At 43.7% G+C, this 26,786-nt stretch overlaps 1 protein-coding gene across 1 annotated transcript; it reads right to left on the bottom strand.

Moving 5' to 3' along the window:
* Positions 1-1,642: 1,642 nt before the first annotated feature.
* On the bottom strand, positions 1,643-24,786 carry LOC112229641 (cAMP-dependent protein kinase inhibitor alpha-like). The gene is made up of 3 exons (XM_042310549.1): positions 24,534-24,786; positions 2,339-2,514; positions 1,643-2,127 (listed from the first exon to the last, which is right to left on the bottom strand). The coding sequence occupies exons 2-3, from the start codon at positions 2,481-2,483 to the stop codon at positions 2,045-2,047; spliced, it is 228 nt and encodes a 75-aa protein (XP_042166483.1). The 5' UTR covers positions 2,484-2,514; positions 24,534-24,786; the 3' UTR covers positions 1,643-2,044.
* Positions 24,787-26,786: the final 2,000 nt, after the last annotated feature.

Below are 26,786 nucleotides of genomic sequence, written 5' to 3'. Positions count from 1 at the left end.
ATGCCCAGACAACAGGCATATGCTGACCACACTGCAAGTGCACAAGCCTTCCATCTCCAAGGCCTTGCTGTGAGTGTGGGTGGTATTCCTCTTTGAGCCTCTTTGGTACATCATTAACATATGTACTGTTGTGATAAACCATATAGAAAAATGTCACATTTCTCTTCAAAGACCTGGTAGACATGTCTTCTACGGGTCAATAGCCCAAATACTGTTTAAAAGTACTTCAGAGATATAGGGGGTGTTGGTAAATTCAATCTAGTGTGCTCTGGGCGTTCCTAAATTCAATGTTGTCAGATTGTCCGTTCCTAAATTGAAAGGAGTAGGGTTGATCAGAGCATTCTGACCTTACAATGGCAGTCAAGCACCCAAGCTAACTGGCTAACGTTGACTAGCTACTTCCAGACTAAAATGAGAGAACACCTCACTCTGCTAGGGTGAGTAAAATAGTCAGAGCTGGTTAGGCTGTTTTCATGTCATCCAGAGTGTTGGTGACTGTAACTGTGCTGCTGGCAACGCTTTTTTTGTCGACATTTACTGACACCGGCCATATTCAACGGGTGTTGAGCGTTCATAAATGAGTTATTCTGCGCTCTGGCACCCTCAGACGAAAGTGCTCTGAAATCGGAGTAGATAGTGAATTTACGAACGCACCCATAGAACACAACAAAGCAGGTTTCTTGTGTAAACTGCTACCAGGCACATTTTCTGAGAAGTCTGGAAAAATATAAATCCTTTTAATGAAAGACAGCCTTGAGCTGAGAGGAACACAACAGCAGTTTTCACATGCCATTGTGAAACTGTTACACCAGCTTTACACTAGTGTACACACCCTTATGTTATAGTAGGGGAAATGGTTTCCATAGCTAGGGCTGACAGTGAAGAGCAGAATCTACAGCCTCTGCATAATCAAAACAGTTGCTTTGTGAGGTGTTAAAAGTTCAGTTTGTTATGTAATTGCCAGCTGAAAAGTACCAGCGGCCTGGGTTGGCAACAAGTGAGACCTGGTCCGCCGGAACCAGGGCCCAGTGAGACACGGGTGCCCGCGTAGATGGAAACAGAAAAGTCTGAGCCTACATTGGAGGTAAATCCTGTATGGAAATGCGCCAACAGCGTCGGACTGCTTCAACAGTACATGGTTGGCAGTGAGAAGCCATTTTAGGTTCATTTCAGGAATGTTCTAAAAGATAGGGATTGGATTGTCAGGCTATTCATAATGTTAGCTTTAGCATCTAGCTAACCTTTGCAAATAAACACATCAACACTTCTGGTCACAATCACAGCAATCATCTCGATCCATTAGCTTTAGCCCCATTGGTTGTCATGAAAACCATTTGAACAACGTTTAAAAACCCATACATGCAGTACATACCACACTGCCCTCTGTATTAAAGTCTCAGATGTGAATTCATGATTACATCTATGTCCGTGTGACACCGAAAGAGGAAGCCAGCTGCCTCTTGTTAAACCGTTAACTCACTCTCACCTCATTTTTCATACACATCCAGTACATTATAATACATCATTACTTTCTCTTCCAGATCAATCAGAAAGCTCTGAACCACTATTGGCCACTAGGATCCGCCCATCGTCCCACATGATTGGCTGTGTTGAATCAGTGGCCAATTAACAGACACCAGTAGGATATTGTACATTTTTTATTTTTTCACTTGTGACTTCTCCGTTGCTGAATGTTTTGAGTCTTGATCGAATCATAAAAATGTGTAGTGTACAACAGTATATAATCAGCATACATCCATTGTTTCTCATGGCAGTGTGTTAGAGTAGAGGTGATCTTTCCACCCACACACACCAACACTTTTCTTAAGAGTCTTTTCAGATTGGGTGATAAGATGGACAGGGAATGGTCTCAATCATCATCCTTCTCTCTGCAGCTCAGCTGCTGTTCAAAACAGGCCCATCACTCTCCTTCATCAGTCCTTCTGTATTGTTCTACCCATCCATCCATCCCTCTTCTCCAGTTCTCATCAGCTTCACCGGAGGTAAACATCGGGGCTAGTTAGGGGCCTCCCCCCAGACAGCCTTATGATCCCTCATTCCTCTCAGAGCTCTCTGTAGGGAGTGGGGCCTCCTCTGCCGTGGGAGACTGGGCTTCTCCCAGACCATCTAGACAGAGAGACAAACCAACAGGACTGCAGTTAGTTAGCATTTTCCACCTAATTTCACCAGGAAAGACCCATGGGGTTAAAATCCTATTTTGTGAACAAAACCTGGAACCCTGGGCAAATAATTTTGTTTTAGGCCTACTATCTACTAAATTAGACACAGAGACCGAGAGAAACACAGAACACAAAAAAAACAGGTTAAGCTAACCCACCTGTGAGGTGGAGCTCGGACAATTTGAGTTGCAGGTCAGTGGGGTTGACCCCAGCCGGTGAACCCAGGATGTCAGGTAGGGCATTCCTTCTCCCCGAGCGACCCGAGGATGCAAAGTCCAGCTTGGGCTCTACCACCTCCGTCATCTCCTCAGGATCAGAACCCTGCTACTGCTGCCTGGGAGAGGGGGAATGAAGGGAGAGAGAGACATAAAGAGGGTAAAGAAATAGTCACACCAAAAATATCTACTCTTCAGGATGCACTATTTTCTAGTGCCGTTTTTGTCCACAGGAGGGAGTCCTTGTAATATTGCAAAGACCTCAGATTTCTCACTTGTTTTTTTGCACCGTTAAAGCATTTCAATTTTTGTCCCTCCCCCCCAAAAAACAGGTACCACATCTAATAGGACATTTATCTTCTAATGTTCCACCTCAGCTAGCACAGGGCTGTTTTCATCAGACATGCAGCTCAGATGGACGTCATCCGTTTGTCAGTTTCATCTGGGACATGGCTGGAAACAATAGCTTTCTCCTCTTTGTACATACTGGCTGGCTGGCTGCCTGCCTGCTCTCATGGTGACCACTGTAGTTGGGGAGTCTGTTTTGCATTCTCTAAGCTACATAAGTGACAGGCAGAATTACATCCCCGGTCTCATGCTATTGCGGGGGTGGACACAGCTAAACACCAGGGTTGGGCTCAATTCAGAATTGACTTCCACTCAACTCATGAGTCGAAATTCTAAATTGGCCACACCACAGGACGTAGAATTTGAATTCAAGTGTCAGGAAGAATTTAATTCTGTGCAATTCAAACAAGTTACACTCAGTCATAGAACATACGTTTAATTGAATCTGACAGGTGACACTTCCAGATACCAAAGAATATATCCCTTTTCTCTGGAAACTATGTTAATATACTCTTAACTTTAGTGCTTAGAATATACCATTATATTTTCAACCATTTCATTTGTTTAGCCTATTTCTGAAGGCCTCAGGGTCAACTTGAGTTGAACTAATGTATTCTGGGAACTGTAGTATTCCCCCCATTGAACAAAATCTAGGTAATTAATTAAATATAATAACTTTGAATATTTGCATACAGGTTTTGTTTTCCATGATCATTAAATTTTAAGAGAGTTTGTCCTGAAAATCTATTGCTTATACATATACATGTAAAATATACACGCCCCGTTTATATACACACAATATATACGGGTCGGCAGGTAGCCTAGTGGTTAGAGTGTTGGGGTTGCAAGATCGAAATCCCTGAGCTGCAAGTTAAAAATCTGTTGTTCTGCCCCTGAACTAGGCTGTGATTGAAAATAAGAGGTTGTTTTTAACTGACTTTCCTAGTTATATATATATATATATATATATATTTTATGTTCAAGATGTACACTTTTTATTAGGTACACCACCCGTTCACAAAAATGGTTAGCTCCTACAGGCACGTGAGTCACGTGGACTTGGCTTGCTGTTCTATTGAACGTTAGAATGGGCAATACTAGCGACCTAAGCGAATTTGAGGATGGTATGATCATCTGTGCCAGGCGCGCCGGTTCCAGTATGTCAGAAACGTCCTGGACTTTTTATGCATGACAGTGTCTAGGGGTTACTAAGAATGGTGCAACAAACACAACATCCAGTCAGCCTCAGTCCTGTGGGTGAAAACAGCTCGTTGATGAGAGGTCGAAGGAGAATGGCAAAAATCATGCAAGCTAACAGGCAAACAACGACGCAGTACAACAGTGGGGTGCAGAACGGCATCTCGGAACGCACAACTCGTCGGTCCTTGACACGGATAGGCTATTGCAGCAGACGACCACACCTGGTTCCATTCAGCTAAAAACAAGAAGAAGCGGCTCCCAGTGGGCATGCAATCAGCAACACTGGACAGTGGAAAGACATCCTGGTCCGATGAATTCCAGTTCCTGTTGCGTCATGCTGATGGCAGAGTCAGAATTTGGCGTAAGCAGCATGAGCCCATGGCCTAATTCTAAATAGTGTCAATAGTACAGGTTGGTGGCGTAATGGTGTGGGGATGTTTTCCTGGAACACATTAGGTCCCTTGATACCAATTGAGCAACCTTTCCATACTCCGAAGAATTCAAGCTGCCCTGGAGGCAAAGGGGGGAGGGGGGGTTCAGACCTGGTACTAGATGGGTGTACCTAATAAACTGTTTGTATAGACAACACCTAATATAGAAATAATTTTAATTGAATTTCACTGAATTCAATTTCCTTTCAATTAGAATTGCAATTCTGTATCCTGTTTACTACTTCAAAATGAAATTAGAAAAAAGTCAAGAATTCAATTCTGAATTGAGCCCAACCCTGACACACACAGCGATAGGAAGAAAAAAAACTGCACAATGTGCACATGCATTTATACACAAATACACTCACACACATTGAGCTGCTGTTTCTATGGCAACGGGTGAAAAACCACCTCTGGCAAGCAAATGAACCATTCCCTCTTCTCTTTCCCAGTATTCAGCTCTCTTGAAATAACCCAGTCTTCTTCAGTACAATCCCTGTCTCCACAACCATAGAGGTGCCACACACACACACACACACATTGAAGGACAGGGGCCACAGGTTGGCCATCTGTTAGCTCTGAGCACTAGCGTGAGCCTAATGGTTCCTTCTCCTATCCATCACTGGTTTGTCGTGGCCTAGTTTCAATATGACGTCATCATAGTCGCTGTGTCCTGGTGTCACAAAACCCTTTCATGCAATCACCCACACAAACACACCTCCTCGCTGGTCACATGTTGACTGGTGTCGGGTAAGTCCTCATACCATGTCAACATAATGAGTGTTCTGACATGGGTAAGGAGATGTGTGCATGCACACGATGGCCCTTTGTAACAGTTGTTATCGCTCAATTCACACTGCTTACCCTCACCCTTTCTCTCTCTCTGCTCATCCACTTGTAAATCACTCCCACTCATCCTGTCCTTGTCTCTCTCCACAATCTCATATAGAATCTCTCCCTCCAGTCTCCATTTCTCTGTTTCGACCCTGTCCTATTTCATAGTGAAAATAGGCCAGAAAAACGATAATAAATTTCTAATTAGCATTTTTCTCCAACTGAAATTGCTTTACATTCAATAGGATACTAGACATCTCACCCCAGGCCCTTCTGTAGGGTACGATAACACATCACATTCCCAGGCTTTTCAATTGGCACCCCCTACAGAGACCTTAGGGAGTGGATATGAATGTGTGGCTGTGTGGCTGTGTGTGTGCTAAGCTCTGCCCTCTGTCTCCAGACCGTTAAGTGTGTGTGTAGGCGTCTAGTAAGGCAGGAGGACAGTTTCTTCCTCTTCCCCTCTCAGGCCTTCACATGTCAGAGCTTCTCTTTGTGTGGCCCTTCCAGCCTCCAGAAGCAGAGAAGACAAGCTGTAATTAGCATGGGCAGGTCTACAGCTGCCTTCATGGCTATATACTTTACAGGAGTGGCCTGACACGGTCAGCCTGCTGAAATCATAAGACGCATTACAAGCAGGCAGGAGACAACAGGACTAATCAGGGCCAAGCAGGACCATCATGCAATGGGGAAGGCTGACAAACAGACACACTCCAAACAAGTCTGATGGTCTCCAGAAAAGTACAGAATGTGTTATCCAGGGTTGGCTGGCTGAGACAGACAGGAAACAGGTCTACTGTTATCCAGGAGATGTTTGTGTTATCCAGTGCTGGCTGCTTCAGATATGTGTAATACCACAATCCACAGCAATCAACGACAGTTGAAAAGGAATATATTATGTTTTGATCTATACGTCGCTGTATAAAAAATAAAAATAACATCACATTTCTTGTCTAGCAAATGGAACACTTCTGAATGCACAGCATCTGCAGTGGAGGCTTAGAATAATGACCCCACTAGGTCTTGTTTGGGAGGGATCATTTTGTATAGAAATGGTGACCTATATAATAAATAGGATTGTTTCGTCAGACAATATCTGTGGTGTGTACTGTGTAGAAGACAATACTAAAGCCAGGTAATATACAAGCATTTTGCTAAACCTGCAATAACAACTGCTAAATGTGTATGTGACCAATAAAATTAGATTTGGTAAAAGAACTCTTCATTCAAATCGTCAGAGGGCAAGGGTTGTTACAACACTGCTAAGCATAGAGAGCTCAATAGGCTTCTGACATAGAGTTAGTAGGGCTCACTTCCCTTCCTTAATGTAGATCCAAAAACCTGGATACACTACATTTAAAAGTAAGTGATAATAAATGGTGCCAATTACTCACAGGGCCTTTAACTAACTGCATGTCTAACCAGGCACCGGTTAGTTGAGGTAGTAAGTACAGTTGAAGTCAGAAGTTTACATACACTTAGGATGGTGTCATTAAACCTTGTTTTTCAACCACTCCACAAATTTCTTGTTAACAAACTATAGTTTTGGCAAGTCGATTAGGACATCGACTTTGTGCATGACACAAGTAATCTTTCCAACAATTGTTTCCAGACAGATTATTTCGCTGCATCACAATTCCAGTGGGTCAGAAGTTTACATACACTAAGTTGACTGTGCCTTTAAACAGCTTGGGAAATTCCAGAAAATGATGTCAATTAGCCTATTGGAGGTGTACCTGTGGATGTATTTCAAGGCCTACCTTTAAACTCAGTGCCTCTTTGCTTGACATCATGGGAAAATCAAAAGAAATCAGCCAAGACCTCAGAAAAATTATTGTAGACCTCCACAAGTCTGGCTCATCCTTGGGAGCAATTTACAAATGCCTGAAGGTACCACATTAATCAGTACAAACAATACTACGCAAGTATAAACACCATGGGACCACAAAGGCGTCATACCGCTCAGGAATGAGATGCGTTCCGTCTCCTAGAGATGAACGTACTTTGGTGCGAAAAGTGCAAGTCAATCCCAGAACAACAGCAAATGATCTTGTGAAGATGCTGGAAGAAACATGTACAAAAGTATCTACATCCACAGTAAAAAGAGTCCTATATCAACATAACCTGAAAGGCTACTCAGAAAGGAAGAAGCCACTGCCCCCAAAACCGGCATAAAAAAAGCCAGACTACGGTTTGCAACTGCACATGGGGACAAAGATAGTACTCTCGTGGAGAAATGTCCTCTGGTCTGATGAAACAAAAATAGAACTGTTTGGCCATAATGACCATGGTTATGTTTGGAGGAAAAAGGGGGAGGCTTGCAAGCCAAAGAACACAATAACAACCGTGAAGCACGGTTGAAGCACAGCATAATGCTGTGGGGGTGCTTTGCTGCAGGAGGGACTGGTGCACTTCACAAAATAGATGGCATCAAGAGGAAAGAAAATTATGTGGATATATTGAAGCAACATCAAGACATCAGTCAGGAAGTTAAAGCTTGGTCGCAAATGGGTCTTCCAAATGGACAATGACCCCAAGCATACTTCCAAAGTTGTGGAAAAATGGCTTAACGACAACAAAGTCAAGGTATTGGAGTGGCCCTGACCTCAATCACATAGAGAATTTGTGGGCAGAACTGAAAAAGCGTGTGCGAGCAAGGAGGCCTACAAACTTGACTCAGGTACACAAGCTCTGTCAGGAGTAATGGGCCAAAATTCACCCAACTTATTGTGGGAAGCTTGTGGAAGGCTACCCGAAACATTTAACCCAAGTTAAACAATTTAAAAGGCAATGCTACCAAATACTAAGTGAGTGTATGTAAACTTCTGACCCACTGGGAATGTGATGAAAGAAATACAAGCTGAAATAAATCACTACTATTATTCTGACATTTCACATTCTTAAAATAAAGTGGTGATCCTAGCTGACCTAAAACAGGGCATTTTACTAGGATTAAACGTCAGGAATTGTTCAAAACTGAGTTTAAATGTAGTTGGCTAAGGTGTAGGTAAACTTCCGACTTCAACTGTACATGCAGGTAGTGTTAAAGTGACTATGCATATATGACAATAGAGACTAGCAGTGGTGTAAATAGGGGGAGGGGGGGGCAATGCAAATAGTCTGGGTAGCCATTTGACTAGATGTTCAGGAGTCTTATAGCTTGGGGGTAGAAGCTGTTTAGAAGCCTCTTGGACCTAGACTTGGCACTCCGGTACTGCTTGTCGTGCGGTAGCAGAGAGAACTGTCTATGACTAGGGTGGCTTGAGTCTGACCATTTTTAGAGCCTTCCTCTTACACCGCCTGGTATAGAGGTCCTGGATGGAAGAAAGCTTGGCCCCAGTGATGTATTGGGCTGTACGCACTACCTTCTGTAGTACCTTTCGGTCGGAGGCTGAGCATTTGCCATACCAGGCAGGATGCTCCCGATGGTGCAGCTGTAGAACCGTTTGAGGATGAGGACCCATGCCAAATCTTTTCAGTCTCCTGAGGGGGAATAGGTTTTGTCGTTCCCGCTTCACAACGGTCTTGGTGTGCTTGGACCATGTTAGTTTGTTGGTGATGTGGACACCAAGGAACTTGAAGCTCTCAACCTGCTCCACTACAGCCCCATCGATGAGAATGGGGGTGTGCTCATCCTCTTTTTCCTGTAGTCCACAATCATCTCCTTTGTCTTGATCACATTGAGGGGGAGGTTGTCATCCTGGCACCACACGGCCAGGTCTCTGACCTTCTCCCTATAGGCGGTCTCGTCGTTGTCGGTGATCAGGCCTACCACTGTTGTGTCATCGGCAAATGTAATGATGGTGTTGTGCCTGGCCGTGCATTCATGAGTGAACAAGGAGTACAGGAGGGGACTGAGCACGCACCTCTGAGGGGCCCCTGTGTTGAGGATCAGCATGGCAAAAGTGTTGTCACCTACCCTTACCACCTGGGGGTGGCCCGTCAGGAAGTCCAGGATCCAGTTGTAGAGGGAGGTGTTTAGTCCCAGGGTCCTTAGTGTCCTCAAAGCTCATCAATAAGCTATGTTGTTGAATGCTGAGCTGTAGTCAATGAATAAATCAAATCAAATAAAAAAAATAGCATTCTCACATAGGTGTTCCTTTTGTCCAGGTAGAAAAAGGCAGTGTGGAGTGCAATAGAGATTGCATCATCTGTGGATATGTTGGTGAAATATGCAAATTGGAGTGGGTCTAGGGTGGGTCTGGTATGATGGTGTTGATGTGAGCCATGACCAGCCTTTCAAAGCACTTCATGGCTATAGACGTGAGTGCTACGGGTCAATTGTCATTTAGGCAGGTTACCTTAGTGTTCTTGGGCACAGGCACTACGGTGGTCTGCTTAAAACATGTTGGTATTACAGACTCAGATAGGGAGATGCTGAAAATGTCAGTGAAGACACTTGCCAGTTGGTCAGTGCATGCTTGCAGTTCATGTCCTTGTAATCCGTCTTGCCCTGTAAATGTTGACCCGTTTAAAAGGACTTACTCACGCCGGCTGCGGAGAGCATGATCAGTCTTTTGGACCAGCTGGTGCTCTCATGCATTTTTCAGTGTTATTTGCCTCGAAACGAGCATAGAAGTAGTTTAGCTCGTCTGTTAGGCTTGTGTCACTGGGCAGCTCTTGGCTGTGCTTCGCTTTGTAGTCTGTAATAGTTTGCAAGCCCTGCCACATCCGACGAATGCCAGAGCCGGTGTAGTACAATCCGATCTTAGTCCTGTATTGACGCTTTGCCTGTTTGGTGGTTCGTCGGAGGGCATAGCAGGATTTCTTAAGCTTCTGGGTTAGTCCCGCTCCTTGAAAGCGGCAGCTCTACCCTTTAGCTCATTGCGGATGCTGCCTGTAATCCATGGCTTCTGGTTGGGGTATATATGTACGTCACTGTGGGGACGACGTCATCGATGCATTTATTGATGAAGCCTATGACTGATGGGGTGTACTCCTCAATGTCATCGGAGGAATCCTGGAACATATTCCAGTCTGTGCTAGCAAAACAGTCCTGGAGCTTATCATCTACCTCATCTGACCACTTTATTGATCTAGTCACTGGTGCTTCCTGCTTTAATTTTTGCTTGTAAGCAGAAATCAGGAATTATGGTCAGATTTGCTAAATGGAGGGCGATGGAGAGCTTTGTATGCATCTCTGTGTGTGGAGTCTAGGTGGTCCAGAGTGGTTTTCCCTCTGGTTGCACATTTGACATACTGAGAGAAATTTAGTAAAACAGATGTAAGTTTCCCTGTATTAAAGTCCCCAGCTACTAGGAGCGCCGCCTCTGGGTGGGCGTTTTCTTTTGGGGGAATACAGCTCATTCAAATGCTGTCTTAATTCCAGTCTCTGACTGTGGTGGTACGTAAACAGCTAGTGTGGTCTACAGCTTATCATGATACTCTACCTCAGGCGAGTAATAGCTAGAGACTTCCTGAGATATTGTGCACTAGCTCTTGTTTACAAAAATACATCGTCTGCCGCCCCTTATCTTACCAGACGCCGCTGTTCTATCCTGCCGGTAGATCGTATAACCAGCCACCTGTATGTATGTTGATATTGTCGTCGTTCAGCCACGACTTTGTGAAGCATAAGATGTTCCAGTTTTTAATGGCCCGTTGGTAGTTTAATCTTCCGCTTAACTCTCCAATTTTATTCTCCAAAGATTGCACGTTTGCTAGCAGAATGGAGGGAAGTCTGTTTATTCCATCACTCGCTCACTAATTCTCAGAAGGCAGCCCGCCCTTCGGCTCCTCTTTCTCTGCGCAGAACACGGGGATAGGGGCTTGTTCCCGAAGAAGCAGTATATCCTTCGCGTCGGGCTCGTCAGAGTCGTGAAAGGAAAAAAAGGATTCTGCTAGTCTTTGGTGAGTAATCGGAGTCCTGATGTCTAGAAGTTATTTTCGGGCATAAGAGGAGACGGTAGCGGCAACATTATGTACAAAATAAGTACAAAAATAAGTTACAAACAACGCAATTTATTTAACCAGGTAGGCCAGTTGAGAACAAGTTCTCCTTTACAACTGCAACAGAAAGAGGAACATATGAACAAACAAAACCCACCCATGGCTGCACCCCTGCCCAGTCATGTGAAATCCATAGAGTCGGGCCTAATTTATTTCAAATGACTGATTTCCTTATATGAACTGTAACGCATAACATTTTTGAAATTGTTGCATGTTCCATTTATATTTTTGTTCAGTATACTTTAAAAAAAAATATCTGGTTAATATCCCCGAGATCGATCTTTTATGATTAATCATTGGATCTCCTGAGCTTGACACCATTCATTGAAACACTGCCATAAGTCATTTTGAGACACAAAATAGAATCTGAAATGAACGGCGTTGTCAGAGCTTTGGATTTCATACATTTCTGATCCAGTAATAAACAACAAAAAAATACAAAGTCACCCGTGGGCCACATCTCAGTCTGACTGTCCCTAGATGACTGGGCGTGTGTCATTATTCATCCTTAAATATGAGAGTGGAGCTCAGGATATCTGAATGAGGTCACTAACACCATAGCAGCTATCCTACATTACTGGAATCAGCCCTCGTTAAAACTGACTGACTTGATAGGGGACTCTGGGAAGGGACAGTGTGTATACTGTACTAGCTGCAAGGGAAATGATGTGTTACAAAGCCAACACAGCCATCTGAAGTTACAGTTTAATAAATGATGCTAGGGATTACTGCTCTCTCTATTTATAGTTTCCTCCTCATGCTCTTGATTATTTTCTTCCCTTTCGCCACTCTGTGTGTTATTATAAAGCTTAATGTGTTCCACTGGCTGCCATGGTAACAGCAGCATTGCAATCAGCCTCTCCATAGGATGGGGGGGTGAGAGCGAGCAAGTGAAGGAGCGCAAAAGGAGGGAGAGACAATGAAAGAGTGATAATGAGAGCGAGAAGGATAGAGATATTCTTGACATTCTGTTTACACTGACTGGTTGTCCTGTTTCAGGGGATTCATGGGTCATTATTTTTTACAGTCGGTTGGGTGAAGCCCAATCAATATGGCATCTTTCAGTGCCTTCACAGAGAGAAAGAGAGGAAAGGAAGAGAGAGAAAGCCATGAGGAGGAGAGTAGAGGAAGAGAAGATGGCAAAAGAGAGGTAGACCGATCCAGTGAGACAGCTCGATCACACGCCCCCAGCCTCACACGTCCCAGTAGACCTCTCGCTCGCCACTGATCCCCAGAACGTTTACACAGCATCTCGCCTCTCTCATGTTTCACAAGCTAAGTTCTCAGACAAAGACTAATCAGAGGAGACTTGCATTTGGTGGCTCTCTCTCACAGGAAATCTTAAAGGCTGAATGTGACTGTAATTCTAGCTACCTGGTTGTGCCTCAGGCTACCACCCACCTAGATGAGCCACCTCTAGCTACACGTTCAACAAGTGTGCCCTCAGAAAAAGGTGCTACACTGAAGTGTCCACTTTAAGAACAAGTTGTTTGGAGTGAGAATCAATCTGCTACTCCTGTTCTTTATCCCATCAATATCCAGAAGGCAAAATTGGTAATAAAATGTCATAACTAGTTAATTGTCAGGTTGTAACCTAGTCCTGGTTGAAAAGACATCAGATAACTAGATAAAGACGGATTTTTTTCGCCTGGGACAGACCAGATGCCATATCTTGGTTATTATAGGTCAATCATCCCATGTAGCATTATATTTCCTTCCTTGTGAACACTGGTGATCAGGTTCAAGAGGCCCTTATCATGAAACCATAAAGTCTTTCTTCTTAGAGACGTCAGAAGTTAACAATGATTAACAATGATTAACTCTGGGGCTCAAAGTGTGTTCTAACCCATAAAAACAAAACGGTCAAAAACATGACAAATGAAGCAGAAAGAGTGTGCGTGTGGGAGCAGAGTGCCCTCGTGATCACCAAACAAGCAATCCATTGTGCTCCTTTCCAGAGGGTCAATCACAGCGCTGCATCCATGGTCATTCAGACTCATTAGCATATTTCCAGAGGGTTATGAGCCAGTCTGGCCCCGCTCCATAACATGGGGCTTATACTATTTGTTTTCTTTCAAATACTTTCGCTGCGTTTCGTTGACCGATTTGATCAACGATGTGGCAAAGGTTGACATGGCTCAAGCCTAATGAGATAGTTAAACTATTGCACTAACGGTTAGTGGAGATGACAGAGACAAAACTCATATTACACTTAATGCAATTGCGAGCTGCAGTATCAACTCGCCGTTTATTGAAAACAGTCTGGTGCATTTACTCATAGCGTGTATGATTGGGAGAGGAAAATGCCACCCTGAGAACATTATGGAGTAAAAAGGGGGTCAACAACGACAATGAGCTGAATCTGAGACTTGAGAAGAGATGACAGAGAGAAGAGACTTGGAGAGTCGGAGTCCCCAACATGTGACAACAGCCTGTGCCAATAGCAACAACCAACCATTACACATCAATATTTTAGCCCACAGCCTCTTGCAAGAGTGTGTACAAGACAAGGCTGTCCCCTCTCGCCACATTCCCCCGTCCCTCGTCTAAACAGACATGTAAACAGCGCTGTGCCGTGGGTCACATCTCTTCTCTCTATCTGGCCTGCACGTGCTTCTCTCTCTTGCTGGACAGGGCCACACACACACGCACAGAAAGAGACATAGCCCGCAGGCAGTGTCTGACAACAGCGCTTGGCTGGAAGAGGGACAGTGGCACAGAGACAAAAGAGCAGAACACACACACACACCTCTTCTCTCATCCTGATGGTATAACTACACTGACACACACACATTCTCTCATCCTGATGGTACAACTAGACTGTAGACACACACACACACACCAATATCACCCCACTCACCCTCTTACAGACTATTACATTGACTATATTGTTGTTCTGTTTTTGTCAGAGATTCAAAAGGGATCTTCAGGTCACTCAATGCGAGCCCGAATTAATAAAAGCCTAATTAATAGTACCAATTGAAATCAAATTGAACCCACCATTGTGCCTGAGACCAACATAACAGACTCTACCTTAGGCAATCTATGAAATGAGCTCTTCAGAATATATTATTGCTGCCTAGTAAACATAAACCATGTCTGTCGGACAAACTGTTTAGGAGAGTTAGAGAACTGGTTACAAATGATCTAATGAGATCGACACTCGATTCTCCATCATTATACATTATCCCAGGTCCCAAATGGCACATTACTCCCTTTATAGTGCACCACTTTTGATCAGAGCCATATGGGCCCTAGTCAAAAGTAGTGGACTACATTAGGAATAGCGTGCCATTTGATATGCATGGTCTTGTCTGAAGATTCAGAATTATAAAAGGACTAGTCCTATTGATCTTTGGCTGATGGCTTAGTACTTACTGAAAAAAAAAGACATCCTAACAGAAATCAAGATGGCGCTGAAGAACATGGCTGATGTTTTACATTCTCCCAAAGAATTGTGCAATTTTCATTTTTTTTTGTGTTGTGTAACTTATTTATTTACTTATTGTGGAACATAATGTTGCTGCTACCGTCTCATGACCGAAAATAACTTCTGGACATCAGAAAAGCGATAACTCACCGTGGACTGGAAGAAACGTTTACCTTTAATGAGTTCGACGAGAAGGATATCCTGCTTTCACTGGAACAGGCCCAGATCCACACGTTTTGCGTGAAGAAAAGATGGCGGAAAAGGGATGCAGATCGGGGAGGCGAGCGAGTAATCCGGAGGCGAGCGAGTAATCCGGAGGCGAACCAGTTATCCGGAGGCGAGCCAGTAAACTCCCAATGCCTTCCCTTCTCCTTGCTAACATGCAATCATTAGAAAAGAAAAGAAATGACCAACTATTAAGATTATCCTACCACCGGGACATTAAAAACTGAAACAGTTTATGTTTCACTGAGATGTGGCTGAACGAAGAAACAGACAATATAGAGCTGGCAGGATTTTCCATGCACCGGTAGAACAGAGATGCTACCTCTGGTAAGACGAGGGGTGGGGGTGTGTGTCTATTTGTCAATAACAGCTGGTGCACAATGTTTAATATTAAAGAAGTCTCGAGGTATTGCGCGCCTGAGGTAGAGTACCTTATGAAAAGCTGTCGACCAGGCTATCTACCAAGAGAATTTCATAGCCGTCTATTTACCACCACAAAGCGAAGCTGGCACTAAGACCGCTCTCAATCAACTCTATAAAGGCCATAAGCAAAGAAGAAAATGCTCACCCAGAAGCGGCGCTCCTAGTGGCCGGGGACTTTAATGCAGGCAAATTTAAATCAGTTTTAGCAATTTTTACCAGCATGTCACATGTGCAACCAGGTAAAAAAAAAAAAACCTAGATCACCTTTACTCCACACACAGAGATGCGTACAAAGCTCTCCCTCGCCCTCCATTTGGCAAATCTGACCATAATTCTATCCTCCCGATTCCTGCTTACAAGCAAAAACTAAAGCAGGAATGCTACACTACAGGACTGTTTTGCTAACACAGACTGGAATATGTTCCGGGATTCATCCAATGGCATTGAGGAATACACCACCTCAGTCATCGGCTTCATCAATAAGTGCATCGTTGACGTCATCCCCACAGGGACTGTACGTACGTATTAGAGGTCGACCGATTATGATTTTTCAACGCTGATACCGATTATTGGGGGACCAAAAAAGCCGATACCGATTAAATCGGCCATTTTTTTATATTTTTTAACAATTTGTAATAATGACAACACTTATTTTAACTTAATATAAAACATCAATAAAATCAATTTAGCCTCAAATAAATAATGAAACATGTTCAATTTGGTTTAAATAATGCAAAAACAAAGTGTTGGAGAAGAAAGTAATATGTGGCATGTAAAAAAGCTAACGTTTGAGTTCCTTGCTCAGAACATGAGAACATATGAAAGTTGGTGGTTCCTTTTAACATGAGACTTCAATATTCCAAGGGAAGAGGTTTTAGGTTGTAGTTAACATAGTATTTATTGGACTATTTCTCTCTATACCATTTGTATTTCATATACCTTTGACTATTGGATGTTCTTATAGGCACTATAGTATTGCCAGTGTAACAGTATAGCTTCCGTCCCCCTCCTCGCCCCTACCTGGGCTCGAACCAGGAACACAAACAGCCACACTCGAAGCATCGTTACCCATCGCTTCACAAAAGCTGTGGCTCTTGCAGCGCAAGGGGAATAACTATTCCAAATCTAAAAGTGAGTGACGTTTGAAACAGTATTAGCGCACACCCATCTAACCATTTCACATTGGTTACACCAGCCATTAGGCTGATAGGCTTGAAGTCATAAACAGCGCTGTGCTTGCGAAGAGCTGCTGGCAAAACGCACGAAAGTGCTGTTTGAATTAATGATTATGGGCCTGCTGCTGCTCAGTCAGACTGCTCTATCAAATTAGACTTAATTATAACATAATAACACAAAGAAATACGAGCCTTTGGTCATTAATATGATCGAATCCGGAAACTATAATTTCGAAAACAAAACGTTTATTATTTCAGTGAAATATGGAACCATTCGGTATTTTATCTAACAGGTGGCATCCCTAAGTCTAAATATTCTTGTTACATTGCACAACCTTCAATGTATGTCATAATTACGTAAAATTCTGGCAAATTAGTTCGCAATGAGCCAGGCAGCCCAAACTGTTGCATATACCCTGACTCTGCGTGCAATGAACGCAAGAGAAATGACACAATTTCACCTGGTTAATATTGCCTGCTAAACTGGATTAGTAGTTATAACTAGTGATTATGATTGATTGTTTTTTACAAGATAAGTTTAATGCTAGCTAGCAATTTACCTTGGCTTCTACTGCATTCGCGTAACAGGCGGCTACTCATGGAGTGCAATGGTTAGAGCGTTGGACTAGTTAACTGTGCGGTTGCAAGATTGGAACCCCTGAGCTGACAATGTGAAAATCTGTCGTTCTGCCCCTGAACAAGGCAGTTAACCCACAGTTCCTAGGCAGTCATTGAAAATAAGAATGTGTTCTTAACTGACTTGCCTAGTTATATATAAAAAAACTTTTTATTTTCAGAAATCGGCACCCAAAAATACAGATTTCAGATTGTTATGAAAACTTGAAATCGGCCATAATTAAATCGGCCATTCCGATTAATCGGTCGACCTCTAGTACATATCCCAACCAGAAGCCATGGATTACAAGCAACATCCGCATTGAGCCAAAGGCTAGAGCTGCCACTTTCAAGGAGCGGGAGACTAATCTGGACGCTTATAAGAAATCCCGCTATGCACTCAAATGAACCATCAAACAAGCAAAGTGTCAATACAGGATTAAGATTGAATCCTACTACACTGGCTCTGACGCTCGTCGGATGTGGCATGGCTAGAAAACTATTAGACTACAAAGGGAAACCCAGACGCGAGCTGCCCAGTGCCTACCAGATGAGCTAAATGCCTTTTATGCTCGCTTCGAGGCAAGCAACACTGAAGCATGACCGGAAACTCTCCTTCCTCACATTAAGCATCTCCCATCCAAAATTAAATCTAGAATCGGCTTCCTATTTCGCAACAAATCCTCCTTCACTCATGCTACCAAACATACCCTCGTAAAAACTGACTATCCTACCGATCCTTGACAAAATAGCCTCAAACACTCTACTCAGCAAATTGGATGCAGTCTATCACAGTGCCAACCGTTTGGTCACCAAAGCCCCATATACCACCCACCACTGCAACCTGTATGCTCTCGTTGGCCGGTCCTCGCTACATATTCGTTGCCAAACCCACTGGCTCCAGGTCATCTAAGTCTTCGCTAGGTAAAGCTCTGCCTTATCTCAGCTCACTGGTCACCATAGCAACACCCGTAGCACTCGCTCCAGCAGGTATACTTTACTGTTCATCCCCAAAGCCAACACCTATTTTGGCAGCCTTCCTTCCAGTTCTCTGCTGCCAATGACTGGAACGAATTGCAAAAATTAATGAAGTTGGAGACTTATATCTCCCTCACTAAGTTTAAGCATCAGCTGTCAGAGCAGCTTACCGATTGCTGCAGCTGTACACAGCCCATCTGTAAATAGCCCATCCAACCAACTACCTACCTCACCCCCATATGTTTTTCTGCTCTTTTGCACACTAGTATTTCTATGTGCACATCCTCATCTGCACATATCACTCCAGTTTAATTTTCTAAATTGTAATTACTTTGCCACTATTGGCCTTTTTATTGCCTTACCTCCTTACTTCATTTGCACACACTGTATACAGATTTCTCTTTTGTGTTATTGACTGTACGTTTGTTTATCCCATGTGTAACTGTGTTGTTTTTTGTCGCACTGATTTGCTTCGTCTTGGCCAGGTCGCAGTTGTAAATGAGAACTTGTTCTCAACTAGCCTACCTGGTTAAATAAAGGTGAGATAAAAAATCTAAATAAAAGCATGCACGAGAGCACCAGCTGTTCTGGATGACTGTGTGATAACGCTCTCGGTAGCCGATGTGAACAAAACCTTTAAACAGGTCAACATTCACAAAGCCGCTGGTCCAGGCGGATTACCAGTACGTGTACTCAAAGCATGAGTGGACCAACTGTCAAGTGTCATCACTGACATTTTCAACCTCTCCCTGACCGAGTCTGTAATACCTACATGCTTCAAGCAGACCACCATAGTCCCCTGTGCCAAATAAAGCGAAGGTAACCTGCCTAAATGATTAACGCCCCGTGGCACTAACGTCGGTAGCCATGAAGTTCATTGAAAGGCAGGTCAGGGCTCACATCAACATCATCCTCCCAGACCCACTCCAATTCACATACTGCCCCAACAGATCCACAGATGACGCAATCTCAATCGCACTCCACACTGCCCTTTCTAAACCTGGACAAGAGGAACACCTTTGTGAGATTGAGCTGTAGTCGATAAACAGCAGCGTTCAACACCATAGTGCCCACGAAGATCATCACTAAGCTAAGAACTCTGGGACTAAACACTTCCCTCTGCAACTGGATCCTGGACTTCCTGACAGGCCACCCCCAAGTGGTAAGAGTTGGCAACAACACATCTGCCACGCTGATCCTTAACACTGGGGCCCCTCACGGGTGTGTACTTAAACCCCTCCTGTATTCCGTGCTCACCCACAACTGTGTGGCCAAACACAACTCCAAAACCATCATTAAGTTTGCTGATGACACAACAGTGGTAGGCCTGATCACCAACAATGATGAGACGGCCTATAGGAAGGAGGTCAGAGAACTGGCAGTGTGGTGCCAGGACAACAACCTCTCCCTCAAAGTGAGCAAGACAAAGGAGCTGCTCGTGGACTACAGGAAAAGATGGGCGGAACAGGCCCCCATTAACACCGACGGGGCTGTAGTGGAGCGGGTCGAGAGCTTCAAGTTCCTTGGTGTCCATATCCCCAACAATGGTCCAAACATACCAAGACAGTCGTGAAGAGGGCACGACAACACCTTTTTCCCCTCAGGAGACTGAAAAGATTTGGCACGGGGCCCCAGATCCTCAAATGGTTCTACAGCTGCACCATCGAGAGCATCCTGACCGGTTGCATCACTGCCTGGTATGGCAACTGCTCAGCATCTGACCATAAGACGCTACAGAGGGTAGTGTGAACGGCCCAGTACATCACTGGGGCCAAGCTTCCTGCCATCCAGGACCTATATAATAGGCGGTGTCAAAGGAAAGCCCATAATATTGTCAGAGACTCCTGTCACCCAAGTTATAGACTGTTTTCTCTGCTACCACACGGCAAGTGGTACCGGAGCACCAAGTCTATGACTGAAAGGCTCCTCAACAGCTTCTACCCACAAGCCATTAGACTGCTGAACAATTCATTTAAAAAAAAATCGCCACCGGACAATTTACATTGACACCCCCCCCGTCTTGTACACTACTGCTACTCGTGGTTTGTTACCTATGCATAGTCACTTCACCCCCACCTACATGTACAGATTACCTCAACTAGCCTGTACCGCTGCACACTGACCTCGGTACCAGTGCCCCCTGTATATAGCCTCGTTATTGTGTTACTTTTTATTTTAGCCTACTTGGTAAATATTTTCTTCTTCTTGAACTGCACTGTTGGTTAAGGGCTTGTAAGTAAGCATTTGACAGTAAAGTCTACCCTTGCTGTATTCGGCGCATGTGGCAAATAAAGTTTGATATGATAACTACACTGTAAACGCACACACACACACACACACACACACGAGACGGCTGCAGCAGGGGGATTGACATTGAGCAACCTCAGAGAGACAGGTCAGACTGGAGGCCCTTCATTTGGAATTCCACGTCGGGAGTAATGTGTGTGTGTTTGTGCTGCCTGCTGTCAGTGGAAGCCTATTGAGTTACCGCTGTCTGTGCAGCCGCTGTCTGTGCAGCCGCTGTCTGTGCAGCCGCTGTCTGTGCAGCCGCTGTCTGTGCAGCCGCTGTCTGTGCAGCCGCTGTCTGTGCCCATCAGAGGCTGTTGGGGAGTGCCACACACACGCATGAAAACACACACACTCATGCTTGTGCTGGGGAGCGAACGGATGACTGATGGACGGACTGGAGGGTGAAGGTCAGCCTAACCCAAAGAGCAAAGCAGCCAACTCATCCTTCTCTCCAGAGAGGCAGAGGACTCCTCCCTTACTATAATCACTCTGTCCTCCACAGTGTACCTATCAAATAGAGGATAATTATTTGTCTGCTGTGCTTGTGCTGGTGTGTGTGTGTGTGTGAGTAATATATATATTTGTGTGTGTTATACTCTCATTGAAATCACAGATCCCCTGGAGAACCTTGACTGACATTTACCAATGGATAAAATGAAAACATCCCTTCTGAAACGCCACCCTGCCATAGGTCACAGCAAAGGTCAACAACCTTCAGCTTCAGTCAATCACTGACTGGGTTGCCATTCTTAGGTCACTGGCCTGCTCAATACAATACAGAGGAGTAATAAAATACTAGCATTTATTTCACTGCTCTCTCTCACACACACACACACACACACACACACACAGTGGTCTAGCAACCAAACCAAAGGCTGAAGCCTCACATCAATGTGAAGTGAATTCACTGCACTGTTTTGAACTACATAGTGACAACTGACAAACAACATGTTATCTTGTTACAAGGACACCCCAAAGCCTGTCTATCCCCTCCATAGGCCTACAGATCATCTTCCTTACAGCAACTGGTCACCACAGTGCAGTGAATTCACTCTGCTGCCAATGACTGGAACGAATTGCAAAAATCTCTGAAGCTGGAGTCTTATCTCCCTCTCTAACTTTAAGCATCAGCTGTCAGAGCAGCTTACCGATCACTGTACCTGTACACAGCCAATCTGTAAATAGAACACTCGACTACCTCATCCCCATATTATTACTTACCGTCTTGCACCTCAGTATCTCTACTTGCACATCATCATCTATCACTCCAGTAGTAATGCTAAATTGTAATTATTTTCACCACTAGGGCCTATTTATTGCCTACCTCCCTACTCTTGCACATTTGCACACACTGTACATCGATTATTATATTTATTTTATGTTATTCACTGTACGTTTGTCTATGTGTAACTCTGTGTTGTTGTTTATGTCGCACTGCTTTGCTTTATCTTGGCCAGGTTGCAGTTGTAAATGAGACCTTGTCAACTGGCCTACCTGGTTAAATAAATAAACATATTGGTCTTCATAACCACCTCATGTCAGACAACAGGAGGAGTATGAGGTAATGGGATCATGTTGATGGAATGGTACTGAGAGCTACAGCTTTCTTTGTCTCGTTCCACACACACACACACACACACACACACACACACACGAGTAAAAGGCAATGAAGCACCTTCCCGGCTGGCCACCATCACATTACACAGCAGCTCACTTAGTGGTGGTGTATGTGGCCTCCATCACATCACACAGGAGCTCACGTAGTGATGGAAACATAAGCTTGTTTTTATAAAACCAGCCGACCACCACCGCAATGAGATCAGTTAGAATATGGAGTATAGAATGGTAGTGTTAGCTAAGGTTCTCTCTATCTCTCGCTACAGGACCACACACCCAGGGCCTAGGCAGAGTGAGAGGGAGCAGCAGTAACCCATAGTCAGTCTCTTTTATAAGGGACACTCACCACTCTCTGTTAAAGATCTAGTACAGTCAAATTTCAGCTTTTTCTCCTTTGTTTTGTGTCATATTGTACAACAGCTGATGAAACTAACACTGTAAAAGTGTCAAAACATTTGATCAGTGTTATTTCCTGATTGTATTTTAAAATCAGGAGGTTTGCATTAGCAGGAGTTTTGGATTTCCATGGTGACATCACCATGCGGTAAACTGGTTAATAGACCAATTTCAGTTTTCCCCTCCCCATTCAGACCACCCCCAGACCTTCCTAGCAAAATTATTAATCCTTGAGAAAGTTCCAAAAAGCTATTTTTGCCCATTTTAAATGAAAATCTATTACAGTAAGGTACTAAATTGTTACCCAGAAATGGCTGCATTGGGACTTTAATGGAAGAAGACCTCCAAACGTCTTAAGAGGGCCAGAAGGCTGATGATACAGAGGAGGAGGAAGAAGAGGGAGAGAGAAAGAGGAAGGATGAGGTTAAGTGGTTTCGCTGATTACAATAACAGCCTCTGTTCCATTCCATTCCCTGGGATACACAGAATATGCTTTTTTCTTGCATCGGAAATGTCACTTGAGCTTGGAGTGAGTCCTGAGAAGAGTGAGTGAGTGGTGTTGTAACTGGTCAGAGGTCAATAAGCCACTTCACTGATAAAGAACCAGCCAGAGCCAGTCTGTCATTTCACAAAGTATGTAGCCTACTGTCCATATCTTTCATTCTATGTATATTATTCCAGGTGACCAGCTGGATGCAGTCAAACTGTTTGCCAGGTGTGAAATAGTAGTTGTTGAAAGGACTATGCCTAAAAAAACTAAAAGGAGTGTCACTGTTAGTTATTTCACTTCCTGTACTACAAGAGAGAAGATGTGTCTGAAAAGCAGTGGCACCATGGGGAGATGGGAGCTCTGTCATTGTCCGACTAACCCACACACCAAACTGACAACAGACTACACAGGCACTGTGATATTGGTCTCCTGGGTCATTGTCCCTTCTAGTCCTAGATCTGTTCTTTCTTCTATCCATCACAAAAGAGATGATGAAAGCACACCAGATATGTAAATAGACAGAGAAGCACACACACGGCTGGTGGTACCTTCATTGGAGAGGACGGGCTCTTTGTGAAGGCTGGAAGGGAATAAATGGAATGGTATTGACCATTCCATTCCAGTCATCATTAAAAGTCATCCTCCCCTCAGCAGCCCCCAGTGACACACACAGCAGAGGAAGAGTTAAATAAACTGCTATCTGATCTCATTTCAAGACAATGGCTTCAGACAGAGCAGGCTTGTATACAGGCCTCATAAGATCACAGTTTTGATCTGGCTTGCCTTGTCAGATTCAGCTGAGCTGCTCAAATAAGCCATCATGGTGCCCCAGGCTAACTTTTCCTGCATTTTCGATCTTGACATTTGTGCCTCCAAGGTTGACACGATAGACAAACAAGACAGGTCTGAGGCAGGCTAGATTGTAATAATTATGGGTCCCCAGTGCACAAATAACTGCTCATCGCCCCCATGGAGACAGATGTCAAAATGTTATACATTCTGTTTTTTTCAGAGAACCTTGGAGAAGCAGATGAAAACCAGTTTAGAGGGCTGAGGGAGCAAGCATTTATGAAAACTACCAACTTGGTCTAAATATGTCTAATTCTGTTGGAGAATATCAACAATTGCCGTTATTATAGAGCATTATGATGATCAGTTAGGCACAGTACCGTAGTACCCTTCAGTACCGTAGTACCCTTTGGCCGCCCACGTGTTGGGGCAATTACACATTGGAACAGAGCTGAAAGCTTTGCTTCATCAGCCCTAAAGGCAACACTAGGCGTGCTCATCTAGAAGTGACAGATCAGTAGGCCACTGTCGTTAAGTAATAAAGAAGCATTAAAGAAAGGCCTAACCCTACCTTCACATTCTCATTCATTCCATTCTAAATGTTTGTATTGCTATAGAAAGCCCACGTTAGATACCACAGCTGGCTTGCTTATAGGTGTCCAACGGTCATATTATTGCGCATACACTTGACAAGGAATTAAAGAATACATTTTGAATATATTGTAGCTCTGAAATGGCTTACGTCAGATTCCTAGGTAAAAAGCATAAAGCTTGCTGTTGACGCACTATTCCATAGCCTTTATTGGATTTAAATTTTACCAAAAACTTGTGACATTGCAGACTACAACTATCCCTCTCACATCCCATACAGGTGGTTATGATGTGCAACAATATAACAACAATGTAGCCTATCATTCTCCATCTCCAGTGGGCTACTAGTAGCACTCACCTCACCAACTGGATCAGTGCGCGTGCCAAGGAACAGCAGCGTGTCCGAAGTTGTGACTACCCGGCCACCATCCTCCTCTTCGAAGGGGAAAAAAAATGAAATTATGCCGTAGTGTGGTGTTTCCTTTTCTTAAAGTAGAATAATCCGATCAATTACCACCGAAATTGGTCCACTTCATGTTATACGGATCAGGTTTCCCGTTCTTCTAGTGCCTCAATGTACGCTCGCAGCGCAATTGAAAAGAACGTACCAATATTTTTTAAAGAAGGGGCGCGCAATTCGTACAGTTTTTCTAAACGTTAACAAATGTGATATCTTTAACCTTTTTTTGCATTACATAAAATATATTCAGTTGAAAATAATGTTTTATTAAGATTATATGAAGTCCTGACCAATAAAAGCTATAATGATGAGCAAATAACAACCAGCCCTCCAAAATGGAACAGGCGCAGTTTTGTCCAATAGCGGAATTGATAGAATGTGGATTGTGTTTCGGGATTTATCCGGTTTCCAAATCGCTGAGTGCATTTACACAGGTCTTCAAGATTTGTTGATAAAAATGCATTTGTGACCTGCAAGATGTACGGGGGTAATGAATGGGCTAATAATCATAATCACAATTAAAGGATGAATTAGGCCTAATTAGCACCTTCTTTAGAGGCCCAGTGCAAACAAAAAAATATTTTAACGTGTTTAATATATATTTTCAAACTATGAGGTTGGAATAAATCGGTGAAATTATGAAAATCATGATAATGGCCTTTTAGTATAAGAGATATTTGAAAAGACTGCCTCAAAATGCCTGTTTTGGTGGGTTGGAGTAATAGCCTGTGGTAAATGAGTTAATAAACCTCTGACAATAACAGCTAGGTTTCAGTTTTCCCCTAACTACTCAGACCACTACCAGATAGTCCTAGCAAAAGTATTGATTGAGAAAATGCTCTTTGCTGAGAATCTATTTGTTTCCTTTTGACCATTTTTATTGAAAACAATCACAGTAGGGTACTTACAGTAATTGTTACCCAGAAATGATTTGAAAATGAGATATGCATAGATAATAATGGAGAGGAGTAGCAGCAGCGGAGAAGGGGGGGGGGTGCAATGCAAATAGTCTGGGTAGCCATTTTGATTAGATGTTCAGGAGTCTTATGGCTTAAGGGTGGAAGCTATTTAGAAGCCTCTTGGACCTAGACTTGGCGCTCCTAGTAATTAACCGTTTTAGGCCCAAATTGGTGAAAGCGCAGAAGCCTACAAAAATATTTGGTTTCCCTTCAATACAGATTGCTATAACATATGATGTGTTAGCTGATATGTAAAATACCTATCCAGGCATTTTAAGATCTGAAACGTATCAGTGACGCCTGGGCAGAGGAACGCGACCAACATGATAGCCTTGTTCCTCTGATGGTGACGACAGAGATGGTTGCCTCGCTTCGAGTCCTTGGGAAACTATGCCGTATTTAGTTTTTTTTATGTATTATTTCTTACCCCAGGAAATCTTAAGTCTTATTACATACAGCCAGGAAGAACTATTGGATATAAGAGCGACACCACCTTACCAACATTACGACCAGGAATACAACTTTCCCAAAGCGTATTCTCTGTTTGGACCACCATCCAGAACAACGGATCTTATCCCAGAAGCTGAACCAAGACAACGGCGCCGCAGAAGGGGCAGACGGAGCGGCCTCCTGGTCAGGCTACGTAAACGTGCACATCGCCCACCGCTCCCGAGTATACTACCTGCCAATGTCCAGTGTCTTGACAACAATGTAGACAAAATTCGAGCAAGTGTTGCCTTCCAGAGAGAGATCAGAGATTCTAACATTCTCTGTTTCACGGAAACATGGCTCTCTCAGGATATGTTGTCGGAATTGGTTCAGCCAAAGGGCCTCTCCATGAATCGCGCCGAAAGAGATAAACACCTCTCTGGGAAGAGGAAGGGTGGGGGTGTATGCTTCATAATTAACGAATCATGGTATAATCATAACAACATACAGCAACTCAAGTCCTTCTGCTCACCCAACATAGAATTCCTCACAATCAAATGCCAGCCATATTACCTTACAAGAGAATTCTCATCAGTTATCTTCACAGCTGTGTACATTCCCCCTCAAGCAGACACCAAGATGTCCCTAAAGGAACTTCACTGGACTCTATGTAAACTGGAAACCATATATCCTGAGGCTGCATTTATTGTAGCTGGGGATTTTAACAAAGCAAATTTGAGAACAAGGCTCCCTAAATTCTATC

This window comes from Oncorhynchus tshawytscha, linkage group LG31 (assembly GCF_018296145.1).
Source record: "Oncorhynchus tshawytscha isolate Ot180627B linkage group LG31, Otsh_v2.0, whole genome shotgun sequence".
NCBI lineage: Eukaryota > Metazoa > Chordata > Actinopteri > Salmoniformes > Salmonidae > Oncorhynchus > Oncorhynchus tshawytscha.
This window is presented reverse-complemented; position numbering and strand designations above follow the sequence as displayed.